Consider the following 20,059-nt stretch of genomic DNA (forward strand, 5'->3'; position numbering starts at 1 on the left):
GTAAGCAGGAATCAGGAGGATAGAATTATTTGTCAAAAGATTTGCCAAATGGAGGGCGACTGTGTGTGGAGTAAAGGTGGTCTAGTGTTTTTTTTTTCTCAGTCTGGTTGCACATTTAACATGCTGGTGGAAATTCGGTATAACAGATTTAAGTTTCCCTGCATTGAAGTCTCCGGCCACTAGGCGCACCGCCTCTGGATGAGCATTTTCCTGTTTGCTTATGACTGTATACAGCTCATTGAGTGCGGTCTTAGTGCCAGCATCGGTTTGTGGTGGTATGTAGACAGCTACACAAAATACAGATTAAAAGTATCTCGGTAGATTGTGTGGTCTGCAGCTTATCATGAGATACTCTTCCTCACGAGAACATAACCTTGAGACTTCCTTAGATATCGTGCTCACGCTTTAAAAAAAAATTATACAAAGACCGCCACCCATTGTCTTACCAGAGGCTGCTGTTCTATCCTGCCGATAGTGTAAAACCCGCCAGCTGTATGTTGTTCATGTCGCTGTTCAGGCACAACTCAGCGAAACATAAGATATTACCGTTTTTAATATCCTGTTGGTAATTTAATCTTGCTCATAGGTCATCTATTTTATTTTCCAATGATTTCACGTTGGCCAATAGAACGTCTGGCAGTGGGGATTTACTTGCTTGCCTACGAATTCTCAGAAGGCAGCCCGACCTCCGCCCCCTTTTTCTCCGTCTTCTCTTCATGCAAATGATGGGGATTCGGGCCTGTTCCCAGGAAAGCAGTTAATCCTTCACGTCAGACTCATGAATGCAAACGCTGTGTCAGATTTTTAAAAAACTTTACGGAAAAAGTGACCCATGCAATAATCTGAGTAAAGCATTCAGACAACAATCCTCAGATTTTCCACTTCCTGGTTGGATTTTTCTCAGGTTTTCACCTGCCATATGAGTTCTGTTATTCTCACAGACATCATTCAAACAGTTTTAGAAACTTCAGTGTTTTCTATCCACTACTACTACTACTAATAATAATATGCATATATTAGCATCTGGGACAGAGTAGCAGGCAGTTTACTCTGGGCACCTTATTCGTCCAAGCTACTCAATACTTCCCCCCCCCCCTGTCACCAAGAAGTTAAAGGAAAAAGCTTCTACCAGTTCTTGGTGAGTAATCACTGTTCTGAGGTCCAGAAATTATTTTTGGTCATAAGAGACGTACCATTTTGCGCAATGACACTGTAGGTGCGATCAAGGCATTTTCATTGACATGTACTCTGACTTGGTTAGTGGCTGCCATGTTAGTGTTGCTCAGCAGCACCATGTTCTCTCCTGTTTCCATGGATTAAGGGTTTAAGTTTTATATGACTTACTCAGTGTTCTGTTAATGGATAAATTATTTCCAGAGGGAAACTGACCTTCTCGAGTACTGTCCTGGAGTGACCAGAATGAGACTCCTCGCGTCTTTAACGAAACAGCCATGGAAAGCCTGTGTTTCTACACATAATATTGTTTGTGTCTGTGTTGTGCAGGCTTGCCTATGTTAGTTAAAGCCTCTCTCTCCCACAGTGAGTCCAGATGTCTCTGTTGCTCTAATCCTGCCCTCTCTCTCACCATATGTTAGTCTCGCTCTCCGTTCTCTCTCTATATATGTTTTTGTTAGTCCCTCTCCCTCTCTCCATGTTTTTGTTTCTCTCTCTCTCTCCATGTCTCTCTGCTCCATGTTTCTCTGCTCTATTACATTTACAGAGTGTACTGTGTGTACACACACACACACACACACACACACACACACACACACACACACACACACACACACACACACACACACACACACACACACACACACACACACACACACACACACACACACACACACACGAAACAACCTTCCCTCTGGCAGGAGATCAATTGAATATATACAGTTAATGTCAGTGATAATTATTTTTCAGAGCTAAATAAAATAGTTTATTGCATATCTAGGATTGTCTCCATTTCAAATGACTCTTGTCATCCCATTGGTTGTCACGGCAACCATATATGTGCGTTACTTGGGCCAGTACTTGGACTCGATGAAACTTATCTTATGTTTCACCAAGTCATGGCTGAACGATGACATGAATAACATACAGCTAGCGGGTTATACACTGTATCGGCAGGATGGAACAGTAGCCTCTGATAAGACAAGGGGTGGCGGTCTATGTATATTTGTAAACAACAGCTGGTGCACCGTATCTAAGGAAGTCTCAATGGTTTGCTCGTCTGAGGTAGTTTCTCATGATAAGCTGTGGACCACACTATTTACCAAAATAGTTTATCTATATTCTTCATCTCTCTATATTTACCACCACAAACTGATTATGGCACTAAGACCGCACTCAATGAGCTGTATATGTCCATAAGCAAACAGGAAATGCTCATCCAGAGGCGGTGTTCCTAGTTTACCTATAATATAATAATATATACCATTTAGCAGACGGGACTTCAATGCAGGGTAACTTAAATCCGTTTTACCTCATTTCCACCAGCATGTTAAATGTGCCACAAGAGGGGAAAAAACTAGACCACCTTTACTCTACACACAGACACTCCCTCGCTCTCCATTTGGCAAATCTGACCATAATTATATGCTCCTGATTCCTGCTTACAAGCACAAACTAAAGCAGGAAGCACCAGTGACTCTGTCAATAAAAAAGTTGTCAGATGATAAGCTACAAGACTGTTTTGCTAGTACAGACTGGCATATGGTCTGGGATTCTTCCGATGGCATTGAGGAGTACACCACATCAGTCACTGGCTTCATCAATAAGTGCATCGCTGACACCGTCCCCACAGTGACTCACTGTACTTACTAGAGGTCGGCCGATTATGATTTTTCAACACCGATACCGATTTATTGGAGGACCCCCCCCCAAAAAAAAGCCGATACCGATTAATCTGCCTATTTTTTTATATTTTTATATACAGTGGGGAGAACAAGTATTTGATACACTGCTGATTTTGCAGGTTTTTCCTACTTACAAAGCATGTAGAGGTCTGTAATTTTTATCATAGGTACACTTCAACTGTGAGAGACGGAATCTAAAATAAAAATCCAGAAAATCACATTGTATTATTTTTAAGTAATTAATTTGCATTTTATTGCATGACATAAGTATTTGATACATCAGAAAAGCAGAAATAATGACAATTACAATAATACTGAATGAACACTTATTTTTAACTTAATATAATACATCAATAAAATCAATTTAGCCTCAATTAAATGAAACAGGTTCAATTTGACTGATTCCATGACCTGTCAATGTTTTTAATTAGCTGTTTTGATTTTGTTATACTCTTGTGAATTCTATGGTTTTTACTAGATTACTTGTAGTTTTTCATGTTGTTTGTCTGTAATTTTTGTAATGACTCAAGGTCCTGATTTTTTTTTGTTATCTTGGAAAAATATATTTTAAATCTCAATTAGCCCTTCCTGGTTAAATAAATATTTGGTTTAAATAATGCAAAAACAAAGTGTTGGCGAAGAAAGTAAAAGTGCAATATTTGCCATGTAAAAAAAGCGTTTAAGTTCCTTGCTCAGAACATGAGAACATATGAAAGCTGGTGGTTCCTTTTAACATGAGTCTTCAATATTCCCAGCTAAGAAGTTTTAGGTTGTAGATATTATATGAATTATTGGACTATTTCTCTCTATACCATTTGTATTTCATATGGCTTTGACTATTGGATATTATTATAGGCACTATAATATTGGCAGCCTAATCTCGGGAGTTTTGCAGTCATAAACCGCACAATGCTTGAAGCACAGCGACGAGCTGCTGGCAAATGCAGGAAAGTGCTGTTTGAATGAATGCTTACGAGCCTGCTGCTGCCTACCACCGCTCAGTCAGACTGCTCTATCAAATATCAAATCATAGACTTAATTATAATAACACACAGAAATACGAGCCTTAGGTCATTAATATGGTCAAATCTGGAAACTATCTTTTCGAAAATAAAACTTTTTTTTCTTTCAGTGAAATACGGAACCGTTTCGTATTTTATCTAACAGGTGGCATCCCTAAGTGTAAATATTGCTGTTACATTGCACAACCTTCAATGTTATGTCATAATTATGTACAATTATGGCAAATTTGTTAGGAAGAAATGGTCTTCACACAGTTTGCAACGAGCCAGGCAGCCCAAACTGCTGCATATACCCTGACTCTGCTTGAACAGAACGCAAGAGAAGTGACACAATTTCCCTAGTTAAAAGAAATTGGTTTGAGCAGGCAATATTAACTAAATATGCAGGTTTAAAAAATATATACTTGTGTATTGATTTTAAGAAAGGCATTGATGTTTATGGTTAGGTACACATTGGTGCAACGGCAGTGCTTTTTTCACAAATGCGCTTGCTAAATCATCACCCGTTTGGCGAAGTAGGCTGTGATTCGATGATAAATTAACAGGCATCACATTGATTATATGCAACACAGGACAAGCTAGATAAACAAGTAATATCATCAATCATGTGTAGTTAACTAGTGATTATGTTAAGATTGATTGTGTTTTTATAAGTTTAATGCTATCTAGCAAATTACTTGGCTCCTTGCTGCACTTGTGTAACCAGTAGTCAGCCTGCCACGCAGTCTCCTCATGGAGTGCAATGTAATTGGCCATAATCGGTGTCCAAAAATGCAGATTACCGATTGTTATGAACACTTGAAATCAGCCCTAATTGATCGGTCGACCTCTAGTACGTACATACCCCAACCAGAAGCCATGGATTACAGGCAACATCCGCACTGGGCTAAAGGGTAGAGCTCCCGCTTTCAAGGAGCGGAACTCTAACCAGGAAGCTTATAAGAAATCCCTCTATGCCCTCCGACAAACCATCAAACAGGCAAAGCATCAATTCAGGACTAAGATTGAATCGTACTACACAGGCTCCGACACTCGTTGGATGTGGCAGGGCTTGCAAACTATTAGCGACTACAAAGGGAAGCACATCCGTGAGCTGCCCAGTGACACAAGCCTACCAAAGGAGCTAAATTACTTCTATGCTCGCTTCGAAGCAAGTAACACTGAAACATGCATTAGAGCATCAGCTGTTCCGGACGACTGTGTTATCACACACTCTGTAGCTGGTGTGAGTAATACTTTTAAACAGGTCAACATTCACAAGGCTGCAGGGCCAGATGGATTACCAGGATGTGTACTCTGAGCAAGCACTGACCAACTGGCAAGTGTCTCCACTGACATTTTCAAACTCTCCCTGTCTGAGTCTGTAATACCAAAATGTTTCAAGCAGACTACCATAGTCCCTGTGCCCAAGAACGCTAAGGTAACCTTCCTAAATGACTACCGACCCGTACCACTCACATCTGTAGCCATGAAGTGCTTTGAAAGGCTGGTCATGGCCCACATCAACACAATTATCCCAGAAACCCTAGACCCACTCTAATTTGCATACCACCCCAACAGATCAACAGGTGATGCAATCTCTTTTGCACTCCGCACTGCCCTGGCCCACCTGGACAAAAGGAACACCTATGTGAGAATGCTATTCATTGACTACAGCTCAGTGTTCAACACCATAGTGCCCTCAAAGCTCATCACTAAGCTAAGGACCCTGGGACTAAAAACCTCCCTCTGCAACTGGATCCTGGACTTCCTGACGGGCTGCCACCAGGTGGTTAGGGGTTGGTAACAACACATCCGTCACGCTGATCCTCAACACGGGGGCCCCTTGGGTGCGTGCTCAGTCCCCTCTTGTACTCCCTGTTCACTCATGACTGCATGGCCAGGCATGACTCCAACACCATCATTAAGTTTGCTGATGACACAACAGTGGTAGGCCTGATCACTGACAACAACGAGACAGCCTATAGGAAGGAGGTCGGAGACCTGGCCGTGTGGTGCCAGGATAACAATCTCTCCTTCAATGTGATCAAGACAAAGGAGGTGATTGTGGACTACAGGAAAAGGAGGACCGAGCACACCCCCATTCTCATGACAGGGTTGTAGTGGAGCAAGTTGAGAGCTTCAAGTTCCTTGGTGTCCACATCACCAATAAGCTACCATGGTCCATGCACACTAAGACAGTTGTGAAGAGGGCACGGCAAAACCTATTCCCCCTCAGGAGACTGAAAAGATTTGGCATGGGTCCTCAGATCCTCAAAAGGTTCTACAGCTGCACCATCGAGAGCGTCCTGACTGGTTGCATCACTGCCTGGTATGGCAACTGCTCGGCCTCCGACCGCAAGGCACTACAGAGGGTAGTGCGTGCAGCCCAGTACATCACTGGGGCCAAGCTTCCTGCCATTCAAGACCTCTATACCAGGCGGTGTCAGAGGAAGGCCTTAAAAATTCTCAGACTTGAGCCACCCTAGTCATAGACGGTTCTCTCTGCTACCGCACTCTACCTACATGTACATATTACCTCGACTAACCGGTGCCCCCGCACATTGACTCTGTATCGGTACCCACTGTATATAGCCTCGCTATTGTTATTTTACTGCTGCTCTTTAATTATTTGTTACTTTTATTTCTTATTTTTTACTTAACACAGATTTTTCTTAACTGTGTTGGTTAAGGGCTTGTAAGTAACGATTTCACTGTTGTATTCTACGCATGTGACAAATCATCTGAGTAAGTGTGCTCCCGTCTTATTGATCCTTAATGGTGAAACAGCCACGCGTGATAGAAGAGAACTGGATATTGTTTTTTTACCATTCTACTCGATGCTCCTCAGCTCGGCAACAAAAACAATAACAATGGTGGTGTGGCTGCAAGTGGCGATGTTTCCCCCTACTGCGGATTCTGTCTTTAAAAGGTAAAACTCATCCTAGATCAGCACTTCTACGCTGAGACACTTTGATAGGGCCACTGATGTTTGTTCCTCTGGGAGCATGTGTAGATGTGTTCAACAGGAATCAGTCGCCCTGTGTCCTAAATTCCAGTTGTCTGTTAGACTATTTTCAGAATTCAAGCCAGGTCAGGCAGACCAGCACAGAGCAGACCCAATCATGAATGAGCTCATTGTGATTCCTGTATGTGTGTGTGCGCGCGTGTGTGACCGCATGTGTCACTGTGACCATATCAATGTGTGTGTGCAAGAGAAAACCCTCTGCAACATAGCTCAATGTTACAAACAGAAATCTGGGTTGTGTTCATTAGGGGACACCCTATAAAAACAAATCAATTTCAGGTACATGTAGGCTAGTACCAGGCTCCACTTTTCACTCTGTTTTCTTCCAATTTGAGCCTTGTGGACATGACCCTGATGTAGGGATTGATGTCTGACAACATATCTGTTCTGTCGCCCCCTCTCCTCTCTGTTTCCCGTTCTCCTCCCCCTTTCCTCAGACACACTCTGAGCATGCTGGGACGTGAGTCAGGCATTATGGATCCCGAGGAGCAGGAGCTGCAGAATGACTACCGTTACCGTAGTTACGCGGCAGTCATCGAGAAGGCCCTGCGGAACTTTGAGTCATCCAGTGAATGGGCCGACCTCATCTCCTCTCTGGGTAAACTCAACAAGGTACGGTTGACATGGCTGGTACAATATATTCAGACATGAAGCCACTCTAGACCAGGGGTTCTTAAACTTTTTCAGCCTGGGACCAAAATGAGAAGTTCAGTGTTTTCCTGGGACCCAAGCTCATGAATGTGATGTCACCAGGCAGACCAAAATTGTCAAAAAAAGATTAATAAGGAATAAGGGTTTGAAGTGTCTGTCCTATAAATATATATATTTTTGAACCCATATTTAACCCCTTTTTTTGGGTAGGCACAAAACTATCGCTATCGGTTACCTTCAGACGAGTCCAGCAACACTTGTAGGGGTCTTAGAGAAAAACGGAGAACACCATCATGTTCATGAGAATCTCCCCTTTCCACAAACATAAGTTGGCACATTTTCAGTACTGACTTCTGACGACTCCCTTGGGGCTTGTGGGGGTCGTAGAGACTAGAGTTCGACCGATTATGATTTTTCAATACCGATACCGATTTATTGGAGGACCCAAAAAAAAAAGCCCCAACCGATTAATCGGCCATATTGATTTTTTATTTATTTGTAATATTGACAATTACAACAATACTGAATGAACACTTATTTTAACTTAATATAATACATCAATAAAAATCTATTTAGCCTCAAATAAATAATGAAACATGTTCAATTTGGTTTAAATAATGCCAAAACAAAGTGTTGGAGAAGAAAGTAAAAGTGAAAGTTCCTTGCTCAGAACATGAGAACATATGAAAGCTGGTGGTTCCTTTTAAGATGAGACTTCAATATTCCCAGGTAAGAGGTTTTAGGTTGTAGTTAATATAGTATTTATAGGACTATTTCTCTCTATACCATTTGTATTTCATGAACCTTTGACCATTGGATGTACGAGCCTGCTGCTGCCTACCATCGCTCAGTCAGACTGCTCTATCAAATATCAAATCATAGACTTAATTATAACATAATAACACACAGAAATACGAGCCTTTGGTCATTAATATGGTCGAATCTGGAAACTATCATTTCGAAAGCAAAGCGTTTATTATTTCAGTAAAATACGGAACCGTTAGGGATGCCACCCGTTAGATAAAATGCTAAGTCTAAATATTGCTGTTACATTGTACAACCTTCAATGTTATGTCATTATAACGTAAAATTCTGGCAAATTAGTTCGCAACGAGCCAGGCGGCGCAAACACCCTGACTCTGCGTGCAATGAACGCAAGAGAAGTGACACAATTTCACCTGGTTAATGTTGCCTGCTAACCTGGATTTATTTTAAGTAAATATGCAGGTTTAAAAATATATACTTCTGTGTATTGATTTTAAGAAAGGAATTGGTGTTTATGGTTAGGTACATGTTGGAGCAACGACAGTCCTTTTTCCTCGAATGTGCACCGCGTCGATTATATGCAAAGCAGGACACGCTAGATAAACTGGTAATATCATCAACCATGTGTAGTTAACTAGTGATTATGATTGATTGATTGTTTTTTATAAGATAAGTTTAATGCTTGCTAGCAACTTACCTTGGCTTCTTACTGCATTCGCGTAACAGGCAGGCTCCTCGTGGAGTGCAAAGAGAGGCAGGTGGTTAGAGCGCTGGACTAGTTAACTGTAAGGTTGCAAGATTGAATCCCCGAGCTGACAAGATAAAATCTGTCGTTCTGCCCCTGAACGAGGCAGTTAACCCACCGTTCCTAGGCCGTCAATGAAAGTAAGAATGTTCTTAACTGACTTGCCTAGTTCAATAAAGGTGTAAAAAATATATAATATTGTGTGTATATGTGGAAGTCCGCCATAGATATCTCCAGCTTAAACTGACTGATTTTGATGGAGATTTTTGTATTATGTTATTTAGATTGACGCACCTGTACGTCAATAGACTCTGATATCTGAGTGAGAGTGACTGACCAAATCAATGGTGGCATTTTCTGAGTGTATTCATGTCCTTACAGAGTAGAAGCTAACCGCTTATTCTTTAGCATTGACGAGTTAGCCATGTTATTGGGCTCTTGGTCAGTGTATTGTACTTTCTGTGTTTGAGTGGCTCTCTGGCTCTGGGCCCAGTCACTACCTGCAGTCACTTTTCCATCCTGCTGGTGTTGCCATGGTTGGGTCTGGTTCTGTCTGGATCTGGCTCCAAGATCAGTGGTCTGTGAGATTGGCATCCGCTATGAGATGGAAAAACATTCCCAATCTATCAATGGAGTTTCAGAAAATAAGCCTACATCAGTGTTCATTCACTTAGCCCACAATCAATCAATGGAGAGGATGATAGGCTATAACTTTTTACTTGATAATGTATTTGCTTCTAACTATTAAAGCTGTTAGAAGACAACACTTTATTCAAACTCTCATTGACCTATCATACAGAGTGTATTGATTGCTTTTGCAGGCACTCAGTTTAACTTTTCTCGTAAACTGTTCTACTGCATTAGCCCAGAATTAGAGGTCGACCGATTCATCAGAATGGCCGATTTAATTTGGGCCGATTTCACGTTTTCAAAAAATCTATATTTTTGGGCGCCATTTGCAGATTTTTACATTTAAAAAAAATATAGATATATATTTTTTTATACCTTTAATTTAACTAGGCAAGTCAGTTAAGAACACATTCTTATTTTCAATGACGGCCTAGGGACGGTGGGTTAACTGCCTTGTTCAGGGACAGAACGACAGATATTCACCTTGTCAGCTCGGGGGATCCAATCTTGCAACCTTACAGTTTACTAGTCCAACGCAATAATGACCTGCCTCTCTCTCGTTGCACTCCACAAGGAGACTGCCTGTTACGCGAATGCAGTAAGCCAAGGTAAGTTGCTAGCTAGCATTAAACGTATCTTATAAAAATCAATCAATCATAATCACTAGTTAACTACACATGGTTGATGATATTACTAGATATTATCTAGCGTGTCATGCGTTGCATATATTCTGACTGAGCGGTGGTAGGCAGAAGCAGGCGCTTAAACATTCATTCAAACAGCACTTTTGTGCGTTTTGCCAGCAGCTCTTCGTTGTGCGTCAAGCATTGCACTGTTTATGACTTCAAGCCTATCAACTCCCGATATGAGGCTGGTATAACAAAAGTGAAATGGTTAGCTAGTTAGCACGCGCTAATAGTGTTTCAAACGTCACTCGCTCTGAGCCTTCTAGTAGTTGTTCCCCTCGCTCTGCATGGGTAACGCTGCTTCGATGGTGGCTGTTGTCGTTGTTGCTGGTTTGAGCCCAGTGAGGAGAGGGACGGAAGCTATACTGTTACACTGGCAATACTAAAGTGCCTATAAGAACATCCAATTGTCAAAAGTTAATGAAATACAAATGGTATAGAGGGAAATAGTCCTATAATTCCTATAATAACTACAACCTAAAATGTCTTACCTGGGAATATCATGTTAAAATGAACCACCCGCTTTCATATGGTCTCATGTTCTGAAACGTTAGCTTTCTAACATATCACATATTGCACTTTTACTTTCTTCACCAACACTTTGGTTTTGCATTATTTAAACCAAATTGAACATGTTTCATTATTAACTTGAGGCTAAATTGATTTTATTGATGTATTATATTAAGTTAAAAACTGTTCGCTGCTCTGGCTCCCCAATGGTGGAACAAACTCCCTCACGACGCCAGGACAGCGGAGTCAATCACCACCTTCCGGAGACACCTGAAACCCCACCTCTTTAAGGAATACCTAGGATAGGATAAAGTAATCCTTCTCACCCCGCCCTCCCCCCCCCCTTAAAATATTTAGATGCACTATTGTAAAGTGGCTGTTCCACTGGATGTCATAAGGTGAATGCACCAATTTGTAAGTCGCTCTGGATAAGAGCGTCTACTAAATGACTTAAATGTAATGTAAATGTAAGTTAAAATGGGTGTTCATTCAGATTTCTTGTAATTGTTATTATTACAAATAAATAAATAAATATTGTCTGATTTTAATCGGTATCGGCTTTTTTGGACCTCCAATAATCGGTATCGGCGGTGAAAAAATCATAATCGGTCGACCTCTACCCAGAATACATGGCCTAACTCTGTCTCTTGCTCCACCCTAGGGGACTTTGGACACTAGTAGGTCACTGCTTGTGACACATTTAGCAAGAAGGATGTTTGCTTCAGAGTGTTATGGTAGAATGCCAGTGTGTGTTGATCTGTGTTTGCCTAGGGGCTATGTGAGAATGAGTGAGGATCCCTTCAGGCCACTTTAATCTGTCATGTAAACAAAGCAACACTTCCAGTTCCTGCTCATCTATTTGGTTATGTTGACAGTGTCAGTACTGCATGACCTATTTTTTTGTCAATAGCCCAGACAAATGACATATTAGATACACAATAATTACTCATGAATTGTTTTTTTCTTTGGTATTCATTACAACACACACCACTAACTACCACCACAAGCACCATTTGGTACCAGGTAGTTACCCCCCTTCATCACTGCTCTCCCTCTCTAATCCTCCCTCCCCAGGCCCTGCAGAGTAACCTGCGCTACTCTCTGCTGCCCAAGAGGCTAATCATTGGGAAGCGTCTGGCCCAGTGTCTGCACCCGGCCCTGCCCAGCGGAGTGCACATCAAGGCCCTGGAGACCTATGAGGTCATCTTCAAGATCATCGGCACCAAATGGCTGGCCAAGGACCTCTTCATCTACAGGTGTAGGACTCATTCTAACCCATAGGATGTGTCCGTCCGTCTGTATTGTCTGTCCTGAGGTGTTGTAGGCCTATTGACCTGTCCATGTGTTAATGGATTGTGTGTTCTCCTGTACTGATGTAATATCATCAACCATGTGTAGTTAACTAGTGATTATGATTGATTGATTGATTGATTGTTTATAAGAAGTTTAATGCTAGCTAGAAACTTACCTTGGCTTCTTACTGCATTCGCGTAACAGGCAGGCTCCTCGTGGAGTGCAATGAGAGGCAGGTGGTTAGAGCGTTGACTAATTAACTGTAAGGTTGCAAGATTGAATCCCCGAGCTGACAAGGTAAAAATATGTCGTTCTGCCCCTGAACAAGGTAGTTAATCCACCATTCCTAGGCCGTCATTGAAAATAAGAATGTGTTCTTAACTGACTTGCCTAGTTAATCAAAGGTGTAAAAAAAGACATGCATTCTCCTGTACTGATGTGTGTGTGAGTTCATGTGTTGTATTGATCTCCATCTTTGTGTGTGTGTTAGCTCCGGGCTGTTCCCGTTGCTGGGCCATGCTGCAATGGCAGTGAAGCCAGCCCTGTTGACGCTGTATGAGCGCTACTACCTCCCCCTACAGAGGGCCCTACTGCCCAGCCTACAGGCCTTCATCACTGGACTACTGCCTGGCCTGGAGGAGGGGGCTGAGGTTTATGACAGGTACGCTCACGCACACACACCTGCAAAATTGCAATATACAGTGCCTTGCGAAAGTATTCGGCCCCCTTGAACTTTGCGACCTTTTGCCACATTTCAGGCTTCAAACATAAAGATTTAAAACTGTATTTTTTGTGAAGAATCAACAACAAGTGGGACACAATCATGAAGTGGAATGACATTTATTGGATATTTAAAACTTTTTTAACAAATCATAAACTGAAAAATTGGGCGTGCAAAATTATTCAGCCCCCTTAAGTTAATACTTTGTAGCGCCACCTTTTGCTGCGATTACAGCTGTAAGTCACTTGGGGTATGTCTCTATCAGTTTTGCACATCGAGAGACTGAAATTTTATCCCATTCCTCCTTGCAAAACAGCTCGAGCTCAGTGAGGTTGGATGGAGAGCATTTGTGAACAGCAGTTTTCAGTTCTTTCCACAGATTCTCGATTGGATTCAGGTCTGGACTTTGACTTGGCCATTCTAACACCTGGATATGTTTATTTTTGAACCATTCCATTGTAGATTTTGCTTTATGTTTTGGATCATTGTCTTGTTGGAAGACAAATCTCCGTCCCAGTCTCAGGTCTTTTGCAGACACCATCAGGTTTTCTTCCAGAATGGTCCTGTATTTGGCTCCATCCATCTTCCCATCAATTTTAACCATCTTCCCTGTCCCTGCTGAAGAAAAGCAGGCCCAAACCATGATGCTGCCACCACCATGTTTGACAGTGGGGATGGTGTGTTCAGGGTGATGAGCTGTGTTGCTTTTACGCCAAACATAACATTTTGCATTGTTGCCAAAAAGTTCAATTTTGGTTTCATCTGACCAGAGCACCTTCTTCCACATGTTTGGTGTGTCTCCCAGGTGGCTTGTGGCAAACTTTAAACAACACTTTTTATGGATATCTTTAAGAAATGGCTTTCTTCTTGCCACTCTTCCATAAAGGCCATATTTGTGCAATACACAACTGATTGTTGTCCTATGGACAGAGTCTCCCACCTCAGCTGTAGATCTATGCAGTTCATCCAGAGTGATCCTCTTGGGCCTCTTGGCTGCATCTCTGATCAGTCTTCTCCTTGTATGAGCTGAAAGTTTAGAGGGACGGCCAGGTCTTGGTAGATTTGCAGTGGTCTGATACTCCTTCCATTTCAATATTATCGCTTGCACAGTGCTCCTTGGGATGTTTAAAGCTTGGGAAATCTTTTTGTATCCAAATCCGGCTTTAAACTTCTTCACAACAGTATTTCGGACCTGCCTGGTGTGTTCCTTGTTCTTCATGATGCTCTCTGCGCTTTTAACGGACCTCTGAGACTATCACAGTGCAGGTGCATTTATACGGAGACTTGATTATACACAGGTGGATTGTATTTATCATCATTAGTCATTTAGGTCAACATTGGATCATTCAGAGATCCTCACTGAACTTCTGGAGAGAGTTTGCTGCACTGAAAGTAAAGGGGCTGAATAATTTTGCACGCCCAATTTTTCAGTTTTTGATTTGTTAAAAAAGTTTGAAATATCCAGTATGTCGTTCCACTTCATGATTGTGTCCCACTTGTTGTTGATTCTTCACAAAAAAAATACAGTGTTATATCTTTATGTTTGAAGCCTGAAATGTGGCAAAAGGTCGCAAAGTTCAAGGGGGCCGAATACAGCGCCTTGCGAAAGTATATTGCAATATACACTGAGTGTACAAAACATGACATAGACTGACCAGGTAAAAGCTATGATCCCTTATTGATGTCACTTGTTAATTCCACTTTAATCAGTGTAGATGAAGAAGAAAGCCTTGACACAATTGAGACATGGATTGTGTATGTGTGCCATTAAGGGTGAATGGGCAAGACAAAAGATTGAAGTGCCTTTGAACGGGGTATGATAATAGTTGCCAGGTGCACCAGTTTGAGAACTGCAACACTGCTGGGTTTTCCACGCTCAACATAAAGAATGGACCAAAGGACATGCAGCCAACTTGACACAACTGTGGGAAGCATTGGAGTCAACATGGGCCAGCATCCCTGTGGAAAGCTTTCGACACCTTGTAGAATCCATGCCTCGATGAATTGAGGCTGTTCTGACGGAAAAAGGAGTGCAACTCAATATTAGGTGTTCCTAATGTTTTGTACACTCAGTGTATTTTCTTTTGTTGTTTATTTATTTTTTTCTCCCCAATTTTTCTCCCCAATTTTGTGGCATCCAATTGTTTTGTCTCATCGCTACAACTCCCGTACGGGCTCGGGAGAGACGAAGGTTGAAAGTCATGCGTCCTCCGACACACAACCCAACCAAGCCGCACTGCTTCTTAACACAGCTCGCATCCAACCCGGAAGCCAGCCGCAACAATGTCTCGGAGGAAACACAGTGCACCTGGTGGGCGCCCGGCCCACCAAAGGAGTCGCTGATGCGCGATGAGACAAGGATATATCCCTACTGGCCTAACCCGGACGACGCTAGGCCAATTGTGCGTCGCCCCACGGACCTCCCGGTCGCGTCCGGTTACGACAGAGCCTGGGCGCGAACCCAGAGGGCGCTGTACCACTGCGCCACCCGGGAAGCCCACTCAGTGTATTTTCTTTTGCATAGATAATTTCATGATATTACGAATCCTCTTCCCCCTCTCTCCACTCTCCAGGACGGATGCATTGCTACTGAGACTGTCTATGTTGGTGGGCCAGCAGGTGTTCTATGGGGCTCTGTGGGGCAGTGTGTTGGTCAGCCCTCTAGTCCGGCTGCCCGCCTCTCTCTTCATCGTCACACACTTTGACCGCTTAACACCCCCGTACCAGCAAACACGCATGCTGGGCTATGACAACCGCCTGGTGGTGAGTTCTTGTGTGTTAGTGTGAGTGAGTGTAGGGTTGTGTTGGCCATGTTGGATAACCTGTCTGTCTCTCTGTCTCTCTTTCTCTCTCTCTCCCAGGTGAAGGCGTTGTGTCTGTCTCTGCAGGACTCAAATGTTCTGGTGCAGAGGAACATGCTGGAGATCCTGCTCTTCTTCTTCTCCTTGGCCACCTGCCTGGTAAGTCACGTTAAAATAACATTTTATTGGTCACATACACATATTTAGCTAATGTTATTGTGGAGGGAGCATCGTGGTTTGGGGCTGCTTTGCTCAGGGTCTGGACAGCTTGCTATCATCGACAGAAAAATTAATTCACAAGTTTATCAAGACATTTTGCAGGAGAATGTTAGGCTATCTCTCCACCAATTGAAGCTCAACAGAAGTTGGGTGATGCAACAGGATGTGGCGTAGCCTAGTGGTTAGAGCGTTGGACTAGTAACCGGAAGGTTGCGAGTTCAAACCCCCGAGCTGACAAGGCACAAATCTGTCGTTCTGCCCCTGAACAGGCAGTTAACCCACTGTTCCCAGGCCGTCATTGAAAATAAGAAAATGTTCTTAACTGACTTGCCTGGTTAAATAAAGGTAAAAAATAATAATAATAATAAATAAAAAAACAGGACAACGACAAAAAAAACACAGAAGTAAATCAACAACAGAATGGCTTCAACAGACGAAAATACGCCTTCTGGAGTGGCCCAGTCAGGTTCCTGACCTCAAACCAATTTGAGATGCTGTGGTATGACCTCAAAAGACCGGTTCACACCAGACATCCCAATAATATTGCTGAACTGATAAGATAATTTTTCCAAAATTCCTCCTGACCGTTGTGCAGGTCTGATCCGCAATTACAGAAAAGGTTTGGTTGAGGTTATTGCTGCAAAAAGGAGGGTCAACCAGTTATTAAATCCAAGGGTTCATGTAGTTTTTCCACCCTGCACTATGAATGTTTACACAGTCTGTTCAATAAAGACATGAAAACGTATAATTGTTTGTGCGTTAATAGTTTAAGCCGACTGTGTTTGTCTGTTGCTGTGACTTAGATGAAGATCAGATCACATTTTATGACAAATCTATGCAGAAATCCAGGTAATTCCAAAGGGTTCACATACTTTTTCTTGCCACTGTATGATATGCGTAAAGCAGTATGTAAACATTATTGAAGTGAATAGTCTTCTATTATTTAAAGTGGCCAGTGATTCAATGTATATAGGGCAGCACCCTCGTAAGGTTGTAGGGATGAGTAGTCAGACAGTACCACCCTCTGGAGAGCTCTGTGGTTGGGTGGAGCAGTTGACTTACCAGGCGGTGATACAGCCCAACAGGATGCTCTCAATTGTGCATCTGTAAAGGTTTGTGAGGGTTTTAGGGGCCAAGCCGAATTTCTTCAGCCTCCTGAGGTTGAAGAGGCACTGTTGCGCCTTCTTCACAACACTGTCTGCGTGTGGGTGGACCATTTCAGATTGTGAGTGATGTGTACACCGAGGAACTTGAAGCTTTCCACCTCGATTGCTGTCCCGTCGATGTGGATAGGGGCATGCTGTTTCCTGAAGTCCACGATCAGTTTCTTTGTTTTGTAGATGTTGAGTGAGAGGTTATTTTCCTGGCCCCACTCTGCCAGGTCCCTCTCCTCCTCCCTGTAGGCTGTCTCGTCATTGTTGGTAACTACTACTGTTTTGTCGACTGAAAACTTGATGATTGAGTTGGAGGTGTGAATGACCATGCAGTTATGGGTGAACAGGGAGTACAGGAATGGGCTGAGCACACACCCATGTGGGGCCCCTGTGTTGATGATCAGTGGAGTTGTTGTTTCCTATCTTCGCCACCTGAAGGCAGCCCTTCTGGATGTCCAGTACCAAGTTGCATACGGCGGGGTTCAAACACAGTGCCCTGAGCTTAACGATGAGCTTGGAGGGTACTATGATGTTGAAGGCTGAGCTATAGTCAATCAACAGCATTCTGACATAGGTATTCCTCTTGTCCAGATGGGATAGGGCAGTGTGCAGCACAATGGAAATTGCATTGTCTGTGGATCTATTGGGGCGGTATGCAAATTGACGAGGGTCTAGGGTGTCAGGTAAGGTAGAGGTTCATGATGACAGAAGTGAGTGCTACAGGGCGATAGTCATTTAGTTCAGTTACCTTTGCTTTTTTGGGTACATGAACAATGGTAGACATCTTGAAGCAAGTGGGGACAGCAGACTTTGATAGGGAGAGATTGAATATGTCAGTAAACACTACAGCTAGCTGGTCTGCACATGCTCTTAGGACGCGGCTAGGGATGCCATCTGGGCCGGCAGCCTTGCGAGGGTTAACACGTTTAAATGTCTTACTAACATCGGCCTTGGAGAAAGAGAGCCCACAGTCCTTGGGAGCCGGCCGCTTCGGTGGCACTGTGTTCTCCTCAAAGAGGGCAAAGAAGGTGTTTAGCTTGTCTGGGAGCAAGACGTCGGTGTCCGCTACGTGGCTGGTTTTCGCTTTGTAGTCCGTGATTGTCTGTAAACCCTGCCACATAAGTTTTGTCTGAGCCACTGAATTGCGACTCCACTTTGCCACTGTACTGACATTTTGCATGTTTGTTTGCATTACGGAACGAATAACTACCCTTTGTATATTCCCAGTCACTTTGCCATGGTTAAATGCGGTGGTTAAATGCGGTGGTTAAATGCGGTGGTTCGCGCTTTCAGTTTTGTGCGAATGCTGCTATCTATCCACGGTTTCTGGTTTGGGTAGGTTTTAATAGTCACCATTGGAATAACATCCCCTGTACACTTCCTGATGAACTCAGTCACCGTGTCCTTGCAAGCGTCAATGTTTTTGTCAGAGGTTAGAGGTTTACCTCCTCTTCCACCACCATCACCACCTCCTATTCCCTTTTCTCCTCTGTCTCACTTCCTTCTTCTCACCTCTCCTCTTCCTCCTCACCTCCTCCTCCTCCTTATATACTCTGTTCTGCTCTTCCCTCAATCCTCTTTCATCTCCTCTTCCAACTCTTCCTTCTTTGCCTTCTTTGCCTCTCTATCTTCATCCTCTCCCCTTTCCCTGTGCCCCATGTGTAACTGTCCCTGTTATTACCTCAGGACCCAACCCAAGGCAGTATTCCTATGACTAGGGAGGACACGATCAGAGTGGTGTCTGCTGCTTCCCTCACGCTGCTCCGCAGAGACATGTCACTCAACAGACGCCTCTACGCCTGGCTGCTAGGTAGTTAGTGTGGATAGACATGCACCATGGCCATGTTCACATACACACAATTAAGTTATGGCTTTGAGTTGTAGTCTAGCAGTAGGCCTGAATATACTTCACTATGTAGCTAATAAATGTAGTTTTAGCTAATGTCGTTAAGGTCTACCTAATAAATGTATCCATGTAGCCTCAATTGTTTGCATCTCTCCTTTCAGAGAATAAAATGTATGCCTTGATATTATAAGTGAATAACTGTATCTGTGTGTGTTGCTGTTCCCCAGGCACAGATATTAAGGGGGGTATGGTTGCTGCAGACCCTGACCTCTTCATCTCCATGGAAGAACACACAGCCTTCTACTTCAACACCCACTCCAGAGAACTCTTAGTGCAGGTTGGACACACTAGCTAACACTACTGTTGATCAGTGGCAGTATATAAATCATACTGTTACAGATTATTAAACCTCATGAAGGACTTAAAACACCTGCCCTTAAATGCAAGTCATTCATTTTAATATGAAACCATGAAAACAAGGTGAACTAGAATTCAGTAAATACCCAGTGGTGTAACAGTGTGTGTCCTCTGTGTCTCTGTCCTTAGGCTTTGATCAACATCTTGAATCGGAAGGATGTGGAGGCGGACCCGGAGAGCGTGATTGGTTATCTACGACCCTTCCGCATCATCATCAGCCTTATAGATAAGCCAGAGATAGGTAAACACACACCTCCCCTACTTCAGGCCTCATCTCTCCCACCCCTCCCCTCCCATTCTCACTCTCTCCAGCTGTCTTAAGCCCTCTGCTGGTAAGTAGGGTGTAGTGGTGGTGGTGATGATCATCTCACTCAGGTCCTCTGATAGTGGGCAGTGTGTGATGATGATGATGATGGCGGTCTCTCTCAGGTCCTCTGATAGTGGACCATGTGTGATGATGATGATGATGGCGGTCTCTCTCAGGTCCTCTGATAGTGGACAATGTGTGATGATAATGAGGATGATGATGATGGTGGTCTCTCTCAGGTCCTCTGATAGTGGACAATGTGTGATGATGATGATGGTGGTGGTCTCTCTCAGGTCCTCTGGCAGTGGGCAGTGTGTGATGGTGATGGTCTCTCTCAGGTCCTCTGGTAGTGGGCAGTGTGATGATGATAATGATGCTGGTCTCTCTCGGGTCCTCTGGTAGTGGGCAGTGTGATGATGATGCTAGT

General features: G+C 43.2%; 1 protein-coding gene across 1 annotated transcript in view; it reads left to right on the forward strand.

Moving 5' to 3' along the window:
- Positions 1-19,726, forward strand: part of LOC124044455 (protein dopey-2-like) — a 30,163-nt gene extending 10,437 nt beyond the window's left edge. Inside the window, exons 2-10 of the mRNA XM_046364088.1 lie at positions 7,325-7,499; positions 11,949-12,130; positions 12,658-12,828; positions 15,462-15,651; positions 15,750-15,848; positions 18,749-18,872; positions 19,136-19,245; positions 19,455-19,566; positions 19,701-19,726. Of these exons, the coding sequence (XP_046220044.1) occupies positions 7,338-7,499; positions 11,949-12,130; positions 12,658-12,828; positions 15,462-15,651; positions 15,750-15,848; positions 18,749-18,872; positions 19,136-19,245; positions 19,455-19,566; positions 19,701-19,726 (1,176 nt within the window). The 5' untranslated portion in view covers positions 7,325-7,337. The remainder of the gene's footprint in view (positions 1-7,324; positions 7,500-11,948; positions 12,131-12,657; positions 12,829-15,461; positions 15,652-15,749; positions 15,849-18,748; positions 18,873-19,135; positions 19,246-19,454; positions 19,567-19,700) is intronic.
- Positions 19,727-20,059: the final 333 nt, after the last annotated feature.

The sequence above is a fragment of the Oncorhynchus gorbuscha genome, linkage group LG09 (assembly GCF_021184085.1).
Source record: "Oncorhynchus gorbuscha isolate QuinsamMale2020 ecotype Even-year linkage group LG09, OgorEven_v1.0, whole genome shotgun sequence".
In the NCBI taxonomy this organism is placed as follows: domain Eukaryota; kingdom Metazoa; phylum Chordata; class Actinopteri; order Salmoniformes; family Salmonidae; genus Oncorhynchus; species Oncorhynchus gorbuscha.